This window comes from Anopheles ziemanni, chromosome 2 (assembly GCF_943734765.1).
Source record: "Anopheles ziemanni chromosome 2, idAnoZiCoDA_A2_x.2, whole genome shotgun sequence".
NCBI lineage: Eukaryota > Metazoa > Arthropoda > Insecta > Diptera > Culicidae > Anopheles > Anopheles ziemanni.
In genome coordinates this window covers 52196415-52221949 of record NC_080705.1, presented here as the reverse complement: position 1 = coordinate 52221949, position 25535 = coordinate 52196415, and the positions used below count along the sequence as shown (strand labels likewise).

General features: G+C 42.5%; 4 protein-coding genes across 4 annotated transcripts; 3 read left to right on the top strand and 1 right to left on the bottom strand.

Moving 5' to 3' along the window:
- The first annotated feature begins 5104 nt into the window (after positions 1–5104).
- On the top strand, positions 5105–8018 carry LOC131284712 (GTPase-GDP dissociation stimulator vimar). The gene is made up of 5 exons (XM_058313577.1): positions 5105–5300; positions 5782–6702; positions 6780–6953; positions 7021–7233; positions 7311–8018. Exons 1-5 carry the CDS (start codon positions 5294–5296, stop codon positions 7856–7858), a joined length of 1863 nt encoding a protein of 620 aa, XP_058169560.1. The 5' UTR covers positions 5105–5293; the 3' UTR covers positions 7859–8018.
- A 2698-nt stretch (positions 8019–10716) lies between these two features.
- On the bottom strand, positions 10717–15405 carry LOC131292468 (uncharacterized). Its single transcript, XM_058320832.1, has 6 exons — positions 15221–15405; positions 14942–15149; positions 14578–14846; positions 13939–13992; positions 11631–12151; positions 10717–10963 (listed from the first exon to the last, which is right to left on the bottom strand). Exons 1-6 carry the CDS (start codon positions 15351–15353, stop codon positions 10853–10855), a joined length of 1296 nt encoding a protein of 431 aa, XP_058176815.1. The 5' UTR covers positions 15354–15405; the 3' UTR covers positions 10717–10852.
- Positions 15406–16106: 701 nt separating this feature from the next.
- Positions 16107–16919, top strand: LOC131292620 (thymidylate kinase). Its single transcript, XM_058320845.1, has 2 exons — positions 16107–16272; positions 16337–16919. The coding sequence occupies exons 1-2, from the start codon at positions 16107–16109 to the stop codon at positions 16882–16884; spliced, it is 714 nt and encodes a 237-aa protein (XP_058176828.1). The 3' UTR covers positions 16885–16919.
- A 405-nt stretch (positions 16920–17324) lies between these two features.
- On the top strand, positions 17325–23581 carry LOC131289554 (uncharacterized protein CG5098). The gene is made up of 9 exons (XM_058318875.1): positions 17325–17520; positions 18094–18276; positions 18358–18498; positions 18568–18824; positions 18899–19220; positions 19293–19392; positions 19467–20641; positions 21742–22791; positions 22870–23581. Exons 2-9 carry the CDS (start codon positions 18211–18213, stop codon positions 23425–23427), a joined length of 3669 nt encoding a protein of 1222 aa, XP_058174858.1. The 5' UTR covers positions 17325–17520; positions 18094–18210; the 3' UTR covers positions 23428–23581.
- Positions 23582–25535: the final 1954 nt, after the last annotated feature.

Here is a 25535-nt window from a genome sequence, read left to right as displayed (position 1 = left end):
AATAGCACGTGTGCAAGACCAGCCATATTGCGGTTACTACGTGACAATCAACAAACTTTGATAGCTCTGCTTACTATTCTCGGCCTTACCGCGTGATTGAGATCAAACCCGTTAACGATTCAGTGACAATCTAAACAGTGAAGAGTTTCACTGTTCTCCCACCAATACTAAATTATCTGCGCTCTGGAAACCACAGTGACACCGAAATTCTACCATCACAACCGGGAAGATTATATTCCTCAGAGCTAATCGCCAAGATTTTCAGGTGGCACGACGTATGTAAACATACAGTAGTGATTTTTAGAGGTGTACGTTTAATAAATTGTGTGTAAAATAAACACCATCTATATCTTATCTGTATTTATTTAAGCTTAATTTCTATACTTCATGCGGTTTGTTAAGATGCCACGTCTGCTGCGACGTACTTCAAATATAATGAACAAGTTTGTACCTAAAAAGCGAATGGCGCAAGCGTTTTTAGCAAAAAATCACCACTTCGTTTTTCTGATGATTTTTTTGAGCAAAATCAAATCTTGTTCGACCAATCAAATTCATCCGCAAGACATTTGAACTTGACATTGGCCAGATTAGTAACAGTGCTGTAGACATCGTCGCCTCGAGAACCTTGAAATCTAGCATTCATCGCGTAGTGAATGCCATGGGGGTTTCTGTTCTACACGATCACATTAGCAATGGCTGGTTGGTATAACTGACCCAATGAAGGCAGCTTTATTTTGCGGCGGTTGCCGTCGTGACCATCGGTTCAAGGAGATCCTACATGAACTACCTTCAACTCAGCAACGAACCAACCGCTACGCGTCCAAATGCTCCGGTAGAAACGATGCACACGTCACGATCGATATGGCAAGATACGGCTCCGCTTATCAGTTGGACGAGAAGTCCACAATCTAAAAGTACCTCGTTGCTCTGGTGTTTAAGCATGCCCATTTAGAAATAGCTCCAATTGCTCTGTTTATTTGGAACATCCGTGTTTGACCACGTGTGTGGAAATTGAAACGAATTCTTTGTGTTTGCTTGTTCGGATCGAATTTGATACTGATCAGCGGTGTTAGCCAAAGGTGTATTATGAACTCTATTGTGCTGTTTAGATAACAAATTGTTTTCATTCTTCCTGTTATGTAAGACATTTTAATAAGGACTACAACACGGATATCGTCGATCGCAATCATTTGAATGAATTGATGTCCACCCACCCAGGCTTTGGGTCCAATGTTAAGGCATTGTTCGCTTTTCGGTTGCAACGACCTGCAGAATAATGTTTACACATTTTAAAGAGTTACAATCTCCTCCAGACAATTGCGAAGACAAAGCCACCTTTTGTCGTTGCGTCGTGAACCAACGGCGATTTATGGGGACGTTTCTATTTTCAAAAAAGGTGCTCGTATCACTTGTTTCATTTTCTGAATTATTTGCAAACTGGTAAGAGATAACGCTCGGCGGGAACAGGTTTTCCACAATCTACGCAACAAGCCGTCAGCAAATTATCTCAAAAACCGTCAATCATTTCCTGGCGTTAATCCCACGGGAACTTGGCTAAAATTTTACAATAAATGTAAGTCTTACTGAATATTTTACGGGCTAGTTCACACCAAACAAACTAGGAATACTTTATGCCTAATAAAGAAGCACACGGACTATTAGTATTCTACATGATTAAAATACCTATCGGTAACATTTTTTTTGCATGAGTTTCACATCAGATGTTTAAAATGACTAATAAATGCTCTATTCAATTGAATAATGTAAGAAAACACCCATAAACAAATTGATTTTGAGTTGCCAATTGTTAACAATATTTTTGTTCGTTCGTTTCTAAAATCCATGTTGCATCCACGCGCGATTGCTTTGACATTTATAACCACTGTTCCCACAATCGCATTCTTACTACCTGTTTCTTTAAACAGGTCCAAGACCTTCAAAGCAACCCAAAGCAATTGGTAAAAGTAAATCCGTCGAATTTGCCATGGGAAGGAATGAGTAAATAATACGGACACAGCAAGTGTACCTTGTGTAAACATTTGTCTTGTTCTCAAGGTAGAGGAATTTCCAAAACGATGCAAATCGAATCTCCCTCAATCGGGATCCGACAGCTCGCGATGGTAATGACCTACTTCTCGTCGACAGGGTGCCGAAAAAATCGTCCTTTCTTTACCAACACAGCCACACTAACAGGAACGCACAGGGCACAACGCATTGCCACGACTTATTGCCACGGAACAGCACAACGGTTGGTAATAGAGAATTTGTTGTTCAAAGCAGAAGATGCTTCATTGACGATGACGCACGGAATCATTATAATATACCCCTTTCTTCCTCCTCTTTCCGCTACATTTTGTTAGATTTTGCACACATTTGTTGGCACACCAGAACGGACTGAACCAAAACGAAAGCAATTTTTCTACAGGAAACAACTGCTACTGTTAAAGAGGGTCAGAGCGTTTCCAATTATTTCTTCGACCATACACAGACCCGGACTTTGTCCTACGCCCTTGTTGGCTGGTTTTTCTCTGTTCCCACTTGTGTTACCACACCACAATGATCCACGTCGTAGGCGCCCACCAAACTTTGCACCAGTTTAAGATTTCCCCAGGCAAGATTTAACATTAATTGACTTGCCAAACAGTGCTAGCTCACGCGAACCTTTTCGAAATCACCAATTGAAAACCTTCCTCTTACACATCCAACTCATCAAACGTAGCAAATTTTTGTAATCGTTTACTTCATCGTCGCACACACTCCACTAACGAAACAGCACTGCGTGTAAAATTGCATCGGGGTTTTGACGTTTCATTTCGCATTCGTTCGACGGACTTTTCTTGAGCACAACTGCTACGTGCAATGGATTTGCTGTCGTACGCTAAAATGGAATTACACTTTACAAGACCGCTTACTTCTATTAGCTAACGTGGCGAATTATTTTCGTAAAATATTCTCCGCTGCGCTGGGAAGTACCGAAGAAAAACAGCAACCACCATCCGCGCACCACGAACGAAAAATGACACACACTTTCGAGAAACCCTTTGGACAGCTCGGGGAGCTCATGACAGAATGACGTGGCCACTAGTGGTGGCACATCTCTGTATGGAATCGAATCCTTCGTTTCGAAACCGATCTGAGACTCCAATCTTCAATCCCGAATGCCAAAATAACTAACTTTTGCATAACAAAAAACATAGCATACATTTCTAGTGTAAAGGTGCTAGAAGACTGCTGCTAAAAATAAAAAAAAAGTTCAGGAATTCAACTACAAAAATAAGAATGTTTTTAATGAATGGAGGAAAAGAGAAAAATGTTTTTCGGTTAACTCGGGGTTCACACTACAGCGCGCCGTCGCCTGACACGCTTTCCAGACTGCACCGTCACGTAACGCGACGTCGCCTGACAGGCGCAGAACTCCATGCAAAAAAAACCTAGCGCGATTCGCGCGACATCTGAGCTCCAGCTCGGCGTGACCACGCGGTCGTGCCGTAACCTTACTTTTCCGCTAACCCTTTCAGGAAACTTGTGCACTGCTAACCTCCGCTCTGATTCACTACCGAACTGGAACTGACATCATCTCCTACTTGTTGAAGAGCAGTTTGTTTACGTTTCGGCACCCAAAAAACTTTGGTAAAAATATCAATTAAAACGGAGTTTGATGAGTGAATTGCATTTTTCAAGGCTAGAAATAAGTAGTACAACGAAAAATCCGATATTTCGTGGAGAATATTGGTCGTTTTGTTCGCGTTTGTGTTTCTTCTTCTTCTTCTTCTTTCGCTATGCGAGTCGGGGTATATCCTCCTACGCTAAGTCGAACGTTTGTTCCCTTACTCGTAATCAGAGGCGTACCGACTCTGTCCGAACTCCTATGAAGGGGCTCGTCCTTTAGGACCGGCTAATAATAGCCATATGTCCACCCGCCGGCCACGGGAGGGATAATTCCTTCCGTTGTCAGGACACAAGAACTCGTGGTCCGCTTGATTGACTCAAACAGAACGAGATGTGCGGCAGCTAGGATTTTTCTGACCTGAGCTCCAGCTCGGGGTGACCACGCGGTCGTGCCGTAACCTTACTTTTCCGCTAACCCTTTCAGGAAACTTGTGCACTGCTAACATCCGCTCTGATGCACTACCGAACTGGAACTGGCGTTTGTGTTTCGGCTTGTTTACGTTTTGTCCAGCTGTCGGTTTGTTTACGTTTCGAATTGACATTTGACAAGAGCTAGCGCGACGTCGCGTTTTTGCTTCAGTTTCAGTTCGGCAGTGCATCAGAGCGGATGTTAGCAGTGCATAAGTTTCCTGAAAGGGTTAGCGGAAAAGTAAGGTTACGGCACGACCGCGTGGTGACGCCGAGCTGGAGCTCAGGTCAGACAAATCCTAGCTGCCGCACATCTCGTGCCGTTTGAGACAATCAAGCGGACCACGAGTTCTTGTGTCCTGACAACGGAAGGAATTATCCCTCCCGTGGACGGCGGGTGGACATATGGCTATTATAGCCGGTCCTAAAGGACGAGCCCCTTCATAGGAGTTCGGACAGAGTTGGTACGCCTCTGATTACGTGTAAGGGAACAAATTGTTCGACTTAGCGTAGGAGGATATACCCCGACTCGCATATCGAAAGAAGAAGAAGAAGAAGCGTTTTTGCTTTTTCTACACTAGCGCGATTTGTGCGACATTTTTTTTTTTATATGGAGTTCGGCCGCCTGTCAGGCGACGTCGCGTTTCGTGACGGGACGTCGCGCTGTAGTATGGACCCCGAGTAGCGATTCGCGCGACATCGCGCAAGGTTTTTTTTTATATGGAGTTCAGCTCCTGTCAGGCGACGGCGCGCTGTAGTGTGGACCCCGAGTATCCGAGTACGGTAGCGTGTATTCGTATCAAGTTTGAATCAAATCGGGTCCGGTCGTATCAAATCTGTTCCGAATTCACCACATGGGATTCACTCCGGTTCTATAAATCCGTCGAGGGACCAAGAGTCTTCAAATGTTCCGAATCCCAATTCTCCCAACACTACTGTGATGTGCATGGTGGTGTTGTGATAAAGCTTTCCAAGTGATTCACGAAGCGACCGCAGTATCCAGTTGTATTCAGTCTAATCGGAAGGGTACCCTGCATCCGAATTACTGCTAGCACAACACGTTCTGGTGCAGACACCATTTTCGTGCTACACTACTGCAAACCATTCCCGACAGGGCTGCAGTGGACAGCAACTAAATGTACTGAAGGCAGGCTTTTGCGCACATAGAGACCATCAACCACCACTCGACAAGCACACGGCGGATCCGGCTGGCACGATGGAAGGTAACGCCAACGCATGAGGACAAGCATCGGCAATGCAAACTTACTGCTCCTTGCGCCCTTCGATCGATAAATAGTGTAGTGTGTGAACGCGCCTTAAAGTGAGCCTGGTGTGGCTCACGGGGAGGTTTTATTTTAGTTTACATCTATTATTACTGGCGCTTCCAAAGATAGTCGAGGTTCCCGTACGTCTCTGCTGTGTCGTGTTATATGTTTATGTTTGTGTCTATTTGTGAACCGAAAAGTAACGTCTCAACGATTTAACTCAATCTAAATAAACCCCTACTGCTACCCATCCCTCCTTCGGGAACTTGCGGTTGCTAGCTATGTTTCCGGTTGGCCAGTCTACTTAATTTTAAATGTTTGTGCTTGAAGCGTTAAACACGTGTGAAAAAAAATAATTTCGAATTTGTTCAGTCTATCCATCAACGCATTTACCGACGCAACGCACTAAATTCTATTCACTACCTTTTATTTATTTTAGCCGAAATGGACGAAATTATCGCGGGGCTTAAGAATGCCACCCTGGAGAAGAATTCGGAGCGTGCCCTCCCGTTGCTGAAGCAAATATCAGATGCAGAAACGAACCTCTGTGATAAATACGACATTAAAAACGATTTGCTAGAGCTGCTCCAGCTGGATGATACCAAGGTGCACATTCAGGCAGCACGTTGCATTGCCGAGGTTGCGAAAACGGATAACCAGCGTGCAAAGTTCTCCAAGGAGGACGTTATCCGGCGCCTCACGGATTTACTGCGCGTGCCAACTCCGAAGGACAACTCGGTCGACGCTTCGCTCGAACTGGCCACTCAGCTGTGCCGGGCGCTTGGCAACATTTGCTATGCGAACGACGACGCCCGCGCCATCATCAAGGAGCTCGGAGTGGACGAACGGTTCTTCGCCCTGCTGGACTATGACGTCGACACGGATAGCGAGGACCGAGATCAGTTCGTACGCGTCCGGTGCGGCCTTATTTCGAACTACCTGCTCGGCAGTGACGACATTGCCGAGCGTGCCGTCGAGCTCAAGCTAATCGATAAGCTGGAAAAAATCCTAACCCGCTGTCTAACGGATGTTGATCAGCACGAGGAGCTGCTGCTAAGTATTCTACCACCGTTGAGCATCCTTACCGAGCAGATAAGCGATCTCTGTTTCGCGCCGTCATTGAACAAAACTATCGCAAAAATTCTGGCAAAATGTACCAACCCCGACATAGCCGAGTCCTGCCTGGCCCTGCTGCACTACGAGGCACAGAACGACGACGTCAAACTGCTGCTCGCCGAGGAAGGTCTTTGCGAAACCATCTACCAGCTGTTAGAGAAGTACAAAACGTTTGCAAACACCGACGAAGCGCGAGTGCTCATGAAATTGGCATGCGATTTGATTGTGCTTATACTGACGGGAGGTAGGTGCGGTATTAAAAATGGTTGAAATTTTCCTTGATAATTACCGCCACTCTTTTGTCGCTACCTCATGTTTCAGATAAATCGATGCATTATCTCTACACGACGCCCCTGCTGAAGGGCATGGAGGACTGGCTGGACTCGTACGATGTGGAACTGCTGACCACCGGTGTACTGGCGCTCGGTAACTTTGCCCGTACCGATAGCCATTGCATTTATATGGTTGAGAAAAAAATTGTCCACAAATTACTCTGTAAGTATCCACAGCAACAGCACACTGCGTTGCTTACCACTTTAAATTCATTTACTTCTTACTCTAGCAATACTGGCGAAAAATAATGGCACCGAGCATCAGATGACGCTTCAGCATGCCCTGTTAAGTACGTTGAAGAACATAGTGATTCCCAAACCGAACAAAGCCGCCTTCATCGAGGCAGGCCTGGTGGATATTATTTTGCCAATGCTGGAAATACACCAGGCGCCGGTCGTATTCAAACTGCTCGGCACCCTCCGCATGACAGTGGATGGACAAGGTATGTGCTTGCTATCTTCGCGTATGTATGTGTGTGTAATGTATTCTAATTGAGCTACATTGTTTTGTTTCCTATAGCCAAACTTGCATCGGAATTGTTGCAGAATGAAAAGCTAGTCAAGCAGCTGGTGCACTGGAGCCAAACGTCCGAGTTCACTGGCGTGCTGGGAGAATCCCTTCGGCTGATGGCTTGGCTGATCAAACACGCGTACTACCAACAAAAGGATAGCGACTCGGTTACCCTGGACGACACCGGGCTGCGAACGTTTGTAGCGATCGATGGAGCCGTGGCCAGCATGGTCGGTATGCTCGCTTCCACGCACCTGGTGATGCAGAACGAGGCGCTCATTGCGTTGACCATACTGACAACCATTTTCCACAACAAAACCACCGATGGCGGTTCGAACTTGGATCAGCTGTTGGTGCAATCGAACGTCGGTGCGAAGCTCGCGGAACAGATCACCCTGAACGGGGAATCGATGACGAAGGAGATTGTAGAGAACCTACAAACTTTCGTCAAACAGCTGCATTCTTCCAGTGACGCACTGGTGGCACATCTGCGAGAGCACAACATTGATGAACTCCTTAAAACAATCCCTAGTCTGGTTGAGTACTGCACGCTATGAAGCATTTCGGATGGGAGCAACGTCGTTTAAATGGCCCAGTGTTTTCTGTTTCAATTTGTTTTACACGAATATTTTTTAGATTATAGTTTACCAACAAAATTATCGTTGTGAGTATATGAACGGGGGGTCCGCCACAGCCGAGCGGTAGCGCCGGTTCGAAAATCGGCCCATGAGCACTGAGGCTCACCACCTCGATGGCGTGCGTTCGAATCCCAACCGATACCGTACAGGGGAGGACTGACTATCCACGTACACAAATGGAAAAAAAGTCTTATAATCCCTCAAGAAAATTACGCTAAGAAGAAGGGTATACGAACGATAGTACGCACAACTACATTGTCAGCAGGACGATTGGTTCGGATTGGTATTTATACGATGTGTTAAAAGCACACACACCATTTGGGCAAACGTTTTTCAATCACATGCTTATTCTGAAGCATATGACAGAATTTATGTTATTAAATTATGTTTTCTCAATCAATTGTTTCGATTCTTCTGACGGCGACAATCTAAATTAGAAGAAAAGTATCATCGGACCTTTCGTCTAGGTCTTGCGTTCGTACGCGTAGATGTGTCATGCTTCACATAATATTATGCTTATACACACACGCCAAAAGTCGCTGAGAATATATAATCGTTGCCAACAAATCAGTAACTTTACGCAATCGAATCAAACTCCTCCAACAGTTTATATGTAGCATGTAGACACCTAATTTTGCGATCACTCTTGACAACAGATTGATACAACACAAAACTATACACAGTATAGCGGCCCATCCAACTGACCAGTGCTTAAAAAAATCGACTTACTATTTTAAATGTGTTTACAAAAGCAATTTGTAGGTAAGCTTTAATTTACATGAAAAAGTATGAAAATAATTTAAGTATATACTTTCTTTGGGTGTAAGCAAAAACATGAACAAATAATCGCAATCCGTGCAAACCTGTTTGTTTGCGATACAGACCACATGTAGCAATTTCAAATAGCTCGACAAAAAAATTGAAGGATAATACAAAACAAACACAAAAACAAGTATCAACAGAAAACCGGTGCAAACAAAAAGTTAGAAATGATGTTTCGCTTCTTACATGGATGTAGCGTGGACCGCACCATTAAAGCCCATGGATAGGAAAAGCAAACAAAATACAGCATATTTTAAGCCACTTAGCAGTTTTATCTTTTGGAATTTTTGAGCGTGGAATAGAACGAAACAGTTTTTGAATAGTGTTTAAGAGATCATATTTTAGGAGTAATATTAACTCGATCAGATAGTCAGATATCATTCACGACTCACGAAGGGTGATGCAAAATGTATGCCACCAAAAATACCTTTACATGTTAGGAGAGGTAACGACGTTGGGGAGAGATTAACCAAAATAGCAACAATCATTATACAGAAACCGACAGCATTTATTTACCATAGTGGAATAAAACAGTAGATGATAATGCACACATCACATACGATATGAAACATTTCAACAGCTAAGTTGCATATTGATGTAGGGTACAACGATTTTTTTTTTCACATCCCTCACACCCATCAATCGATCAAAGAGTTAGTTAGTGTAGTATAATTTTCTATATATTGCCATGTTGTGCTCAACATGTTTTCCATGCCGATCTCCTTCGAACTTAATAAAACGTGTCAGAATAAAACTGCGCAAGCTTGTACTGTGGCAGAGATATAAGCGTCTATGTAAGATCACTCTCATAAACAATACAACCTAATATATTCAGTATTTCATTACATTTAGAACTGTCCAAACACAGAATCCGGATAGAAGAGATAAGACCGCGTAAGAGATAAGAGACGCCGTGGATGCGCGTTTTGTTTCGCCCTTTGATAGATACACACACGTTGTTGCAATTCGAAATAAAATTAAAGCTAACAAACGAAAATGAAAATGGTAAGCAATCTTTGCAAAGAATGTTATAACAAAGGTAATTTAAAAAAAGTAACAATATTCCCCACACATAAAAATAATGCAAATAATATAAAGTTAAACTTTGAACAAAGTGCTATACAAAGAAAGTTTATAAAAAACGGAAACGAAAGAGAAAATTTTACTATTCCCAGATTTTCTTACAAATTTGCAGTAATTGATCTTAACTTGAAAAATGTTGAAGTTGCAACGAATTATGCCCCGCGGCTCGTGTTCCTTTCAGCATGTGTCGCGTGAAGCGTGTTATAAACCACGTGATTATCCATAGATATTTAAATCGATGGTTGATAACAACAAAAAAGAACAAGATGTCACATTTATAGCAGCTTTTTGCAGTTCAAACAAAAAATAGAAGGTGATAGACTAGACGAAACCCGTAGCACACAAGAAACCTGCATGATATAATTTGTCTTTTCATGGGTAGTTCGTTTTCATCCAAATATAAATCACCAAAAATGAAACTATGGCGATATTAGAGCACTACAACAAACTGGAATAACTCAGCTCAGTCACATAGGTCGTAAATTTAAGCCATAATTGCATATGAAATAAACAATTTTACTGATAATATACAACTATGTTGCCAACCGTAATCAACACGTTTCTTGTGAAGGCAAGCAATTTTGAAATACTCACACATTCATAATTTCCTGGAACTTACAAGTACTGTTACCAAGTTAGGACACAAGTGCTTTGAAAAGTTATGTTGATAATTTGTAATTTTTGTTTTCCCTATTTCTAGCTTTTATAGTTTTCGAAAGCTTAAGCTTGATAATAAATGAAAACAAACATTTCAAAAACTACAGCGCCAAATGATGAGGTTTTATTTAATGTAGTAAACGGTTTAACATGTTGTCCACTTCACACAGGAGCTCCAATAAAACATTTGATTTATGTATCTACTCATGGTTGTCAATTATTTTATTGATGCAAATATACGATTATGGTTTTACGATCACCTTACAGTTTTAATACGTGGATTATCATTTAACCGCCCACCCTTTTTACGGATGGTACGAGTCAACCCTGGTTCCCGTTTCCCACAATCACTCAATACCGTTGGCGATTGTAATGCATCTGAGGCGGTGGTTGCTGTGGATTGCTGATGTGGGGCGGCCTTGCCGGTGGGTAGCCTTGTGTAATGCTTCCACTCTTCGGTAACTATAGATAGGTAATCGCAAAAGAAAAAGAACTTTTCGTTGCTTTCTTTTTTCGTTTGTGCTCATATACATTGATATTGCAATGTGGTTGCAATATATGAAGGCAGTGTGCAATTCGCATTAAACACGTTGTGAATAAATTAAAAGTGCGTGAAGAGGATGGCATAAGGGTTAATAAACATGTGGTTTGTAATGCTAAAATTTTCCGTTTTGGGAGTGTTTCAGCGTTGGTTAGTTTTGTTGTACCAGTACAAAATAAAAACAATAAAAAAGCAACTAAAACGTTTTAATTTGTTTTATTAAATTACATACGATCTCGGGTGTAATGATGATTAGTAAATGCCGGAATATTACGATTGGCATAATGCTAGTGCGTTTTTTTTGTATTATAATTGAACATCCATTAATTTCAACGATAGCAGTACGAGTTAAAAGCATTGCAAAAGAAGTAAGTGAAAATAAGCGAAAAAGAATCAAACCAATAGCATGTCCATCAACTAGTTGTGCAGAGGTTATGTCCAGTGATGGAGGTAATTAACAAAATATTTAAATTAGTAATTCTACATAGATAAATGAAACAGCATTGAATTGATGCAGAGTGATGGTGAGTAGCATATACATTATTGGGATAAGATTTAACTATACTTTGATAAATCTATGGCGCTTACTTGCTGGTTCGTAGCGATTGCGTGCATTTGAATGGCACCAGGACGAAGACCGGGGGGTGCATACACGATGCCTTCGGGCAGATGCGTGGCCACGATTCCGGTTTGATGTGGCGGCGGTGGAATATGCGGTCGCAGATCTTTACGTTCTTCGAGCTTCGTTAGATCAAGGTGATAGGGAATAAGTCGTTCCTGTGGAAGTTTTTCAATCGTGATCGTTTTCAACTGGGGCGGCGGCCCTGGTGGTTGACCGTGCAATACCGCTGCCGTTTGATCGAGATTGATGTGATAAATGTTTGCCTGCGGAGGCGGGGGACCCACTTTCCCGCTCATCAGCTGCTCTGGCTTCGTATGCATGAGGGAGCCGGGCTGGACCGGCAGATCCACGTATTGGCGCATCGGCAGCGTCAGATTGCTCTGGTACGGATACAGTATTTGCGGCTGCGGCGGACGTCCATGACTATCTTGCGGGTTCGATGGAATCGTGGCTTGGTAAAAGCCGACCGGCGGACAATATTGGGATTCTGTAAAGGGGATTTTATAATTTTATCGTTATTCGGAATGCACAATCAGCACCAAGAACGCTATACTATATGACTATTAGCTTTCGGGCATACTTTTTTCTAACAAACAAACAAACAAACAAACAAAAAAGACTCTCACACACCCACACACGCACTAAGGAGAACGGGGGTTGTAAAATGTAACACATATTGCATTTCATCGGTTTTGAACGTTGGTCTGTTTGCTTTCCTTTTATGTTCTTCTCACGATGGAAAACCAATGTTACAAATACATTTGATTGACTCCTTTTGCGCCAAATTATCATCAACTACAATAACACTCACTTGCACCGCAAAACAACCGAATCAATACCACATTCCAATTTGAAAAAAATATTCTATTTACAAAATTAATTACATTATTATTGAATGTTGAATTGAAATAAAACTAATATTGACATTAATCGTAGTTAACTTGTGAAACAAATTGAAAATTGAGATAGCTCTCGCTCAAGTAAATCAGTAAAAAAGCGAATACTCTTGTTTAATACTTTAATGACAATCTTTCTTGTATTGTATAGTTTTTAAATTAATTTGCCATTGTTTTCCAACGTTGAGCAATTTCAGGTTTGTTTTTCGCATTCGTCCATGACGAGACCATTAAAAATTTGGCATAAGATGATCTGCTTTGATAAAGTATATACATCTATAGACCACCTCAGTTGTTTAAAGTAGTAAATTGAAAAAATGCTCAAAACATGTTGTCTCTGGACCATATATATTTTTAGTTATTGTTAAATTTTGGTTTTTAATTAATTAAAAAAACAAATGGTAAAACAAGCTAATAAAAAAACATACTGAGTTTTTGTATCTGCTCTGTATACTATTCGCTTTAACAGGCAGCTACTAAAACTACACATACACACACTCAGACACACATTATAGATTTTACAAATGCCCTTCCAGGAGCAATTGAAATGTAAGAGGCATGGTCCTATTGTATTAGGATTTTTGCCACAATGTTTAGCCACATGGACAAATTTCGAACCATGCTAACCATACAAGAATGAATACAAAATGATCCATGAAACTATTACACCCAGCACCATATCGGATCACTGTACACACGCTTTTGGGGGGAAGGCAAATTTTTGCTAGAGGAATTGGTTGGCACCTCAACTAAAGATATACAAAAGAAAAGCGACAAAGCAGAGTTTGGGACACCGGGGTACTCGATAGAAAGGATGGGGTGAGTTGGTTCGTGCAGTAAGGATTACTCATTCGAAAACGCAAGACCAATTTTTACTAAAGCAGATGTGTTTGTCTCGTTTTGCAGTTACCGAAATAAGCGAACAGACAAAAGGTGCTATTGGTGATCAAAGCATTGAGTAAAGCATCTTACAGATTGTTTAACAAATGAACTCAAAGCTAACCGTTATATTTAGCGCACACATTATACAGGTGAATGAAATAATATTGGGATATTATAATTGATGAAGAAAAAAAAGTCTAGCAGAACACACGGAACAAAATCAGAACTGTTACACACTTTCCTAACAGTACCACCAAAGTAATTGGGAACAAGTGTTATGCTCAATCTCTTATGATTCTTGTAATTAGGTTACATAACCTGTAGCTCAAAAAAAAAGCTTAAATCTAAATATTCGCAAGACAACTTCCAGACTTCCGTTCTTCCAAATACTTTGGGGTATTGTATTGACTCATCGATCCAGCCGAGGTGCGTTGAGTGACGATGAAAAAATGAAAAATACAAAATAAAATGTGGTAAGAATGGAATTTCAACTCACTGTTCCACAAAACGGCACGAGGCACTTCGCCGCCCCGTCTGCCTTCCTCGATTTCTGTTATTCGAAAATTCAACCATTTGAAATATAAATATAGAACATAGGTATAAAGACGAAGATAGAAAAAGATGAAACGAAAGAAAGAAACGAAAAAAAATCAAACAACGAAGAACAAACGGTGGGTTAATAATCTGGTAGGAGACGAACAGTTGGGATTTTTGCAAAACAAGACACTTGAAAGACATCTTGTAACAGCGCTCAGTTTGCCGATTTCAAAATAATGATCCAAGAACTATTTTGGGGTGCAGGCAGCAAGGAAAGAGAAAATTAAACTGTATTTGCTTTTTGGTAGCAGAGATCGCAATGAATTCAATAAACAATCGATTTGCTGCGAACCATCCTCCGGGAGCGGAAAACGCCTTTTGTACTGAATGTGTGCTAGAAACAAAAACTCTGGTTATATATTGAAATGATACATTGACTGCGTTGGGATAATTAAGGTGAAACAAGATGAATTAGTATGGAACTCTAAGACGTACGGAAACATAAATTGGTCCGTAACTGAGCGCTGTAGTGGAGAAAAAACCGTTCCACGATCTGGAGGATGTGGCCTAGGCATTAATTGGGCGGGGGTGTACTTACTCTGTGGCTGAAGGTACGGCTGATTATTCAGGTTGGGCTGCTTATAGTAGCCCGGATGGTGGTGCGGTGACGATGGACTATGTGTCCGCTTGACCGCATGAACCTGCGGGTTGCCCTGCAAGTTGGGGTAAGCGTCGTTGAATATACGATCCGACGTGATCACAACTTCGGGTGGACTCACTTTATGCATCAAGTGCTGGTGCGGCTGATGCATGGGCCGCTGGGGTAGGAAAATTTGTTGAGGAATATTTTGTATGGCAAACATCTCCCTGCAAAACAAAAGATAACGAGTCACCATGGATTCAGGCAATAGCACAAACCAGTGTGGAGTGCCCCGCCGGACATCTTCGGGTTCGTTACTAACTCTTTCATCTGCCGCTTCCGGTTGTCGTCCTCATTAAGCACCTTCTTCAATTGCAAGAAAAGTTGCTGTTTCTCGTTTCTCAAATCGTCTAAATTCTTTTCCAGGATCAGAATTTGTTCTTTCGTCTCACCGAGCGTCATTACGTCTTGCTTTTCTCGTTCCTCGCGCTCCCGCCGGAGGCGTTCCTCTTCGACTTCCGCTTCCATTTCTAAGCAGATCAAACAAATAAACAATTGCGTTTAATGCGGAACGCCCAAACAATTTTGTGTTATATGCTACCTTGCTTTTTACGTTCACGCTCACGCATAATATGCCGCTTTAGCGCATTCCACAGCTGCTCCTCTTTCTCCGTCTTGGCTGCTGGTTGTGCGGGTTGTTGTGCCGGCATCTTCAGATATTTTTTAGCACTCATTTTGCTAGCAATTGTGGTGCAATAAGCAACGGCAACGAAAACTATTTCGATAATACTTTTACACTGACGTGTAGTGTCGGCAGAATCAGGATTCGGAAGACCCGAAGATTCCATCCCTAGACGCATTCCAAAGATTCGAATCCCATTTGACGGATTCTAAAGATTTGGTTCGAATGGGATTGTGGATTGATCCGAAGCTATTTGAATTTTATGTGAGTCGACTTAGTCTCGTAACGAGTCGATCTAAAGAAAATGTGATTGATTTCAGTTTACTCAAATCGAACGCTGGGTAGAATGGATTGGAAATAGATTGAGTTTCCATCATTCGGATCTCAGAATGGATTTGAACAGAAAGATTCGAATCCCTGCAGGGAATCAGGTTTCCCATCACTACACCAATTTAAAATAACAAATAGATCGACGAGCAAGAAACAACAGAAGCGTAAAGATTTTTGAACTTATCGTTTGAAACGTCAAGCTGAGCATTACCCTATGGGAAAAGGTTGAGTATTGAAAATATTTTCGTGACAACGGAGGCGAAAGAACTAAATATGTTATTCGTCCTATTTAACCAAACAATTTTGATATGATTAATATTTGGCGTTTTATAATTTTACAAAGTTTAATTTTGCAAAATAGATGCAAAAAAGAAAACCAGCCCGTGACATATTGTCTTAACAGACCTACAATATTTTCACCGGATCAATGTTTATAGCTTCGATATTTCAACTCAATTTTACTTCGAGTTGTACAATGTGTGGCCAGTTCGCCAAGTTCTGCCAAAATTTGCGCCAAAATATAAAGTTACTACGTGAAAGAACTCGCAACATCATGTCGGAACAGCAGCAGAAAAGAGGGGTTTTTATTGTATTTGAAGGATGTGATCGAGCAGGCAAAACAACGCAATGCAAGCAGCTTGGTAATATGAACAGTGTCGGATAGTTACATGGGGTAAACCACAAGCAAATTTCGTTCGTTTGCAGTAAACAAACTCAACGATGCTGGACACTCGGCTCAATTCATGAACTTTCCTGATAGGACCACACAATGTGGCCACTTGATCAATGGATACCTGACTCGAAAGGATGACTTCACGGATGAAGGAATCCATCTTATGTTTACACTGAATCGATGGGAAAAGATGAAGGAAATGGAAAAGCTACTACGAAGTGGAGTCCACCTGATCGTCGATCGGTATTCGTTCTCCGGTGTGGCGTTTAGTGCTGCGAAGGGGTTGGATATGGAATGGTGTAAGGCACCAGAAGCAGGTCTGCTGAAGCCGGATTTGGTCATTCTGCTAACATTGTCACCAGAAGCCATCGCCAAGCGGGGTGGTTTCGGGGACGAGCGCTACGAGGTTGCAGAGTTCCAGAAAAGAGTGATGCAAAAATATGCAGTACTTAAGGATGATCAGTATTGGATGGAGGTTGATGCGGATAAGAAGTTTGAGGATTTAACGCTGGATCTATACAAAATTACGACCGATACGATAAACAGATCCGGGAGCAAAACATTGCGAAAACTCTGGTAGAGCAAGCTTAGCGCAATGTAGATATTTGAATTGAAAAAAAAACCTCTCACAATAACGAAGTGGCTAATTTGAATAAGTCAATTGTTATTGTCAAACATTCTTGTATCATATAAACGATCAGTTTTAAATAAATTTTATAATTTCAACTACCTATCTTCTCCGCGTAACTCAGTACACATTTCTATTTAGTAAAACCCGATAAAATTGTTTTTATTGATTGCACTTGCTAAGCATTTTGAAACTTGTTTTGAAGAAAAATTACTCTCAAACTTTCTTAAACCTAGCTCTTTAGTGCATTTTCCACGTACATACAAGCAACAACACGACGTTATAAACGTAACGCTACCAGGGGAATTATGCTGTCAATGGCTGAGCCGACGGCTGCTAAAGAGAAACAAGAAAACTAACACCCAAAAGCAGAGTCAAGAAGCGCAGCAAAAGGAAAGCAAACGCATTTTTCTGTGCTTGCGAAATGAATGGCTTGTGCGAGATAAAGTGAAGTTTTTCAGTGAAAACGCAAACAAAGTGCGAGGGTGTGCGGACTACCACCGGGAAATAGAGTTCAATCGCCACCGGATGGCGTAAATCTGTGGTGACGGCGGTGGCTAGCGCAGCGTATCCTCGAATCAAAGAAAGGTGCGTGAGTTTATGTGTGTGAATGAACATGTACCTGTGTCCATGCGTGTGTGTAGTATAGCCGTCCGACCGATGAGTCTCGCAGTCCGTGGGCATAAGTTTAGCAGATCGATTTTTACACATTGCGTTCGCTATTATAACCTGGAGCCTTCCAGCAACAACAGTGTGCCGGATATTTGGTCAACAGATCGATGGTATGCGAATGAAGGGCTGATCATTGTGCCGCAGTCTTGCCACTACTATAATCAACGATCATCATCATTATCAAAAAGATATGCTTGCCATAAGATAGTAGCAGCGCCGAGACAGACTGGAACATCATCTGTACAATGCATCACCGTGGTTGATTTGGCCATACATTATAATGCTAGTCGTCATACCTATTGTTTTACCTACAAAGTTGGTTTACCCTATTCGCGCCGTCTCGCTGCAAATATTGATAAAATGTTGGCAAACGTCTAACAGGTTCTTGAGTTAATTGCTTATTTCTATAATATATGAAAGTACACAGAAAAGGATTCACTCCTTGCAGTTTCTTTATGCTCGTTGAAGGATATTATGACTCTTAACCAGGTGTGATAAAAAATACCCATTCATCAGTCGTTTCTTGCGCGCTAAAACAAAGCGAAACACACAACCACGGATGAACTTGTTCAAAACTGCTGCCCACTGTCCATATAAACGTTAGCCATGTCCGGCCATAATCCACCGCATGGGCGACTTGGACAACCAAATACATCGTGGAATCCGTTGCAGGTACCAGTGGCGATTTTTTGTTAAATGTTCTACTCATGTTCCTGTGGTTTAATAATGATTTATTTTCGTTCTTCTTTCAAGGTACCCTCATATGTTCCCCGCCAGCCACAGCTTGCGCACATGTCGAGTGAACGACCGATGGCCCGATCCCCTTTAACATGGCACACTCCTCCAACTCATCAGGACAAGATGTACCGGTGTACAACTGGAAATCTTATGAATGTAAGAGTCAGTCACAGTTTCCGAAAGTGGTTGATTAAATTTGACGAAACCATTGTTACCTCTTTCTAGAACCTGGAAATGAATCCTTTGTTGCAAGGATATGGGCGGAACGTGGGTATGCCCCTAGGGTCCGTGGATCTGTCATTGTCATCCGCCTCACGAAGTACACCCTCACCGAAGGCGACGCACACCAACGTACAGTCACAATCTTCCTTGGCGCCACAATCGTCGCAGTCCACGTGTTCGTCCTCGGCGTCCACACTGCCATCAAACATTCCTAGTCCCAGCATCTACAATATGGCTGGAGATAGTGGGCTACACAACACGTGAGTGATATGAAATATCGGAAAATAAGCTTATTATTTTCTAATTGATTTTTGTTCTAACCGATTCGTTTTAGTAATCATCAAACGCGTACGTCAGCTGCATCGAATGCTTCGGCCGGTGTCATACAATCGACTACCACCACCGTGGCAGCCCTGAAGGAACGCATGCAAGGTGCTAGCGGCTACCTGGGTCCTGCCGTAGGCAATACGATGAACTGTTTCGGTGGCAACACAAATACAATCGGCGATGGTGGTGGTAACGGGGGCAATGGTTTCGGGGCAGATTTAACCCATCGTGCGGCCAATGATCCCACCACGCTTGTCACTGGCGGACTGCTGATAAAGGACGCCAAGCAGATAAACAGCGAGATGGACAGTAAAAATGGTCGTGATTGTGTAAGTTTTGAAAACGCGCGGACGGGTCGAGAGGTGCATTTTAACTGAATTATTTTTTTCTTTTTCGAGAAGTTCCCCCATCTCCCTGCGGCCGACTCTGCGGAATTGGTAAAAGAGTTCATAATGCAAACGATGCAAAACAGTAACACACTGTCGGTTTCCCCCAAACGATGTAAGTTGTTGTTTTGAGTTTTCCTTCAGGCACACTACCCCAAAAGTATAATAATGCCACTATTCCTTTCGTAGCGTCTCCTGGAAGGTCCTCGTTGCATCGCATTCCGAGTCCAAGCCGCAGTCGAAGTCCACCACTAAACCTTCTGCTCGCCGGATCGGTGGCAATGGATGGTAAGCTGGGTGTGGATTGTTTAGGCAGCACAAATTTGCCACTGCCGAGCGCCACACACACGTCCGCATTGGCTTCTGCGACCGAGTCGACCGATTCGGGTAACAGTAGCGGGGCAGCACTCAGCATCGGTTCGCTGCTCCCAGGATGCTCCCAGGGCCCGAACGCTGGTGTCTCTTCTACCATGCCATCCAACAACAATCCTGCCGCTTCACCAACTAACCATAGCATCACATCGAGCGAGGATTCAGTCGATTCGTTGAATGGCAGGAGTAACGCTCGTCGAAGACGGAAACCGGAACGAACCAGTAAAATGAATGCGGCACCGGCAGTGGACGGAAGTAATACTTTTTTTCCAATTGGGAAAAATGTCGACGGCCCGGCGATTGGAGAGCTGGAAGCACTCCGGCCGGGTAGTGTGGTGCGTGGTGATATTTCAGCCCTTGCAATCGAAGGTATTAATGCCCTGACGCATGGTTTAGCGGGCAACGACGGCCATGGTCCAGGTTCGAACAGTGTCCGGATAAACAGTGCACACCATAGTGGTGGCCGTGGACCACAAGAAAACCACACAGGGCCACGCGACCCACCCACGGTTCAGCAGCACTCACAGCAGGAGAACCTCCTCATCCAAAGCAATATAAACAGTAGCACTGCAAAGGCTGGTCCAAGCATACACTCTTCCTCTCTTGTTAGGGAATTGATGAGCGGAAATGGGGGCGTCAGCACTGGCCTTCCAAACGATGGGAAAGCTGTCTTCAATAGTGCACCCAACAGTACAGACTCAGCCATAGGAACTGCCGGCGATAGAGTACAGAAAGAAGGTCCTACTAAATCGGACCCAATCGATTATGACGCGCTGGATAAAATTGCTGCTATGGTCTCGTCCGAAACCGTCGTGGGCAAGCGTATATCGAACAAAAGCGAAGAATCTCTCATCGGTAATGGGACCGCGGTCGATGCGGTCGCTCCGGAGAGAAACTGTAATGGCCCTAGGGAACGAAATTCTGCAAATGGGGGGAAAACGGGATATCAACAAGGCAACAAAACGAATGCTTCCGATAGCAGCTATGAAGAGGTAAGTTTTTTTGCTATACGAATGTATTTAAATCGATATAAAATAGAAGTAAATGATGCGTTCGCTACTACACATGGAAGCAATTGTGTAATGGAACTACCGGACGTATCTTATTCGGTAGTGAGACTTCAAACGTTTTTTAGGATGATAATCACCTTTGAGTTTTTGTTTTGTTTTACTACAATCCTATCGTAAGAGATGTGCTCTATACCAAAGCGATTATATAGTTTGGGTCGAGTTTGTTTTACCATTTTTCCGAGATCAAATAAGAAACGCGTAGTGCAAAATTGATGAAAAAATGTTGAAAAATTATTAGTTTGTTAGGTTTCTTCTATTAATCAATTATCAGTATGCTGATCATCCTCTTTTCATACGCTCCCACAACTTAAAATGAAAACTTACTCAATAAATAGTAGTTTCCTTTTTGTATTTTTCTAATTTTCTTATCAAAACTTATTGTTATTTACTTGGTTCCTCTATTTTTCCCACTTGATGCTTTTGTCTTTTTCGGTAACTAATTTTAAAATTTCTGGAAACTTTTATTCAAGTTTTCGGTTTGATTTGCGTATAAAGCTGGATGAAATTCATGTGTGTTTTTTTTTGAATACCCAAAAACGACAGTTACAGATTTATTATACATTTCTATCAGAGCGAGCAGCTATTGACACATATGGCAATACTGTTTACAAACGTGTAACAAAACGTGTTGTGACACATGGCCTCTATTTTCCATGATGTTGCCAGTCTCTATTTTCCAACGTGATAGTATGGAGGAGGCCCAAGAAGCTGGATTCGCATACTCCACCAAAGCATAGTCACGCAGACATAAATGAAAAAGAAGTAACAACGAATTTAAAATGAGCTTGGACATGTATTTCCGGGTACAAATTTGTAATTATAATATTTAAGATAAATTCATTAAAAGCGATCATGGCTCTACCAGCAATCAAATATTCAGATTCACAATGTTTTTGATTAGTTAATCTTTGGCAATAAGTACTTTTTTACGCAACCTTTATTAATACTATTAACATCGAACAATTTCTACTGCTAGTATTTTGCTACATTTGTCTAATAACTACTGCCTCTTCTTTTATCAGGTGGAAAATAAACTGGAAGAAATGTTTGCGGGAATTGAGGAACTGCCGGACAATTCTGATGCGTCAGGAGTAACCGTGAGCAACAGAAACAATGGTTGTCAAAATCACGAAACAGTAAGCCCGCTAAATGCGGGAAATCGGCCACTTTCGTCAAGTGGCATAACCGATGGAGATGTTTTAAAGCAGCTTTCCTGCAACGACTCCATTGTCCTCGATGGGACGATGAAGGAAGGAGGTGTAACTGACGCTGTCAACAGTGGCGCGAAGGGTGGCAAAAAACCACTAACGCCAGCCCAGAAGCGTGGCAATGGGACAAAATCAGTGGCCGGCGAAATGGTAACTAGCACTCCGGCAGTGAAACGGAAGCGGGCGCCGAAAAAGAAATCCTGTGCACATGGGAATTCCGGCCCTTTTGCCGGTCCGGAAGCGCCAACGATGCCGGGATTGAAAGCGTTAGCTGCGAAAAAGAAAAAGGGAAAAAAGGGAAAATCTACCTCGCCCGGAAGTGACGGAGGGGGCCGATCTGGCAAGAAAGGCAACGTAGGCAAAAAAGCCAAAGGCGGCGTCAATAAGAACAACGAACAAGCTTCTTCCTCCATGGTTTGGTCAGCAAATGCGACCAGTATAGACACGAGCGGAAAGTACAAGGGGCCTTACGTGCAGGTCAAGTCGGACGGCAGCCATACGGTGATCAATACCCCCATCAACGACGAGGACGGGGAGAAGGCTCAAAACAAAACGAAAAAGTTTGGTAGCAGCCTAAACAACTCTGAGCGAAGCAAAATTCGCGGACTGCACGTGAGCACCCTCAGCACAAAGTACGATGCCGATACGACGGACACGAGTTGGATGTGCGTCTTCTGCAAGACCGGTCCGCATAAGTTTCGGCTGGGCGATTTGTTTGGTCCGTATATCATCAGTACGACTTCGAGCGAATTTGTACAGAGTCAGGTCGATATGGATTTCTTTAGCATTAAGCGAACGCGCGAAACACTTGAATCACAGCAAGCGAAGGAAAAACGTGAGCAGCTACTGCAGGAACTGGGGGCGGTAAGTTTAATTCAAACATAAATGGCATTAAAAACCAAATGTTAATTTATTTCATCCATTTCATGCGGTGTGTCCCAGCCGAAAAGTAAAAAACGAAAAAATGCAGCGGCAAGTAGTACTACCCTCGTCCAATTGCCTGGTCCTAGTGGGTCTAAGATTGCTGCACTGAAGCAAGAGAAGCATGCAGACGACAACAGGCAGCAGGCGATGACCGATATGTTCTATGGCATGGTTAAAGCCGGGGACAGTACCTACGAAGTGTGGACACATGAGGATTGTCTCGTGTGGGCCCCGGGCGTCTACATGGTCGGAACGCGAATCGTTGGCTTGGAGGCGGCTATTTGGAACTGCTGTCGACACCAATGCGAGTTGTGCACACATTACGGGGCCGTCGTAAGCTGCCTACGGCAGGGCTGTTCCAGCAAGGCGCACTTCATTTGTGCCCACAAGCAGAACTGGAAAATGACGGACGACTTCCAATCGTTCTGTGCAAGGCACGCCGAGCAATCGGCCAGTGAAGTCGTCCCGCCGGCGATGGTAAACGATGCGGCGGGCCCATCTGCGCCTGCTCATGTGGATAGGAGCGAGATAAAACCAGATAAAGATACGGCTAATTTAGCACCGCAAGTGTCATGAATCTTGTGTTTGGGAAAACGCCTGCATGAGACGAGCATGACTGAATGAGTGAGATTTGTCGATGCGGCTAACACAAACCTGCAGTACATTTTTTTTTCTCTGGTATAACGACTGTCTTTAGCCATGCCCGCTTAAGAGCTTATATCTCTTTTCCTTTTTTTCCTCTTTCGTGTGGATACTGAGTACGCTAGGGGGGACCAGCCTTGGTTGGGATTTGCACAATGCCGAGGATGCGTCCCAGCGCTTAAAGGTTATCTTCATTTGGGTCACGGACCACACAACCTATAGCACAGCCTCGAAAAAAGCAAAGCCCAAAGCATTCATCGAACAAAACTGTCCTAAACTTACTTCCCCGAGTAAGTTTAATATCAAGTGTATTCAATTTCGTGTACAGCAAAAGGAAAACATTTCCTTCGTCCATATGTCCATTACGTAACTGGCATCTTCGATAAACAGTACCTTTTAATAGAAAACTTAATTGCAATTGAAAGCACTCCAAAATATCACTACTAACTAAAATACTTGGATATTTTGCATTAATTACTTACGTTCATGTTTTGTTGCGCATACCAATTTTTAGAAATACTCATTCACTTGGCTGATGCGGTTGGGTTTTTTTTTTATTACATTCCACATTTTCGTAACCTTCACGAGAAATACTCTGTCCAAATATGGTAGATTCAGCCGTATATGAAAGAGTTTAGCTTACGCATTATTTTTGTGCGTTCTGTATGATAATTTTAGCCAGCATTAATTTTATTCATACCAAACCCCCATGCACGTTGTAAAATTGGCATAGACGATGAGCACATTTCTCCAGCAATGATGAATCTCTAAAAATCAAAGATCCAGTCGGCAAGATATTCGCTGCTTGAAAGTTGCTTAGTGCTTCGGGTCGCCCTTCGACTACCACGTGATCACAACGAGGTAAGACACTCATGCACTGTAATCGTTAACTCCATTTCGCCCCCTTTTTATTTTCTAGCGTTTTCGAAAGAAACATAAACTGTACATAGTTAAAAACCAAACTTTTCCTGCCCCCGTGTAAATGATAGTAGTATTCGTTGTATTGGCGAACGATTTTAAGTACCATTGGCTAAGATTAATACATCCCACACAACACGAAGTCGTATTAAGTTGAATAAATTGAATCTCATATTAGTATATTTCGAATCGGAATCGCAGTATGCATAGACAATGTACGAGCAATGTATATTCTTTGTTGCATATGATGCCGATTAAGAATGTAATACGATTTTCTTTATGCATACGTATAGATATACGAACAATGTACGGCTGATGTAGATCGTAAGTCGTATATGTTGCCGACTTAGAAAATATACGACCAAACGTATACATTTTGAACAATGTACGGTTAGCGCCTCCACTTTTGTACGTATAGGCATTATTTTAGCATCATTTACGATTCAATCATATTGCATAGAAGTACGATTATTTCAAGTTGATATTCGATTTACATGCATATGTGTTGTGTGGGATGTATGTGAGCTAGTAAGACAATTGGTCAGGATGTTAATCAAGTTCGTACTATTACCAATCCTTCGGAAGTGAGAGACTTGTAGATTGAAAAATAGGCTATATATACTTACATAAGATGCACGTAAGATGGAATCGATTTTTAATTTAATTTATTCGCGTAAGAGCCATCTCCAGCGTTCATGTGTCTAATGTACATTTTATTTTTGTATATGGAAACGTAACGCGCAAATCGAAATACAACGTAACATGACATAAACGAAAAACAAACTTCACTAGCCATACATTACTACAAAGACGAAAAGTGATCTGTGGTCAAGTTTTGTACCATGTCTGGTGAGGAGCAGAATTGAATTTCGTCTTCGGTTTGTTGCTGCGTCGAGAAAACGTGAAGCGCACAAGAACAATCCGCTGGCCACAGATTCGGAAAGAAAGCACGGGAATTTAATACAATCACGCGTCGACTTTTATTTCACTTTTTCACCAACCATCAGCACCAATTTCTGCTGATTTTTTTTGTAATCTCCGCCATCTGGCCACGATAAAAAAATTAAGGAGAAAATATGTGAAGAAGAAGTTTAAGAGAACTGTAAAGACAGATTGCGTATGAA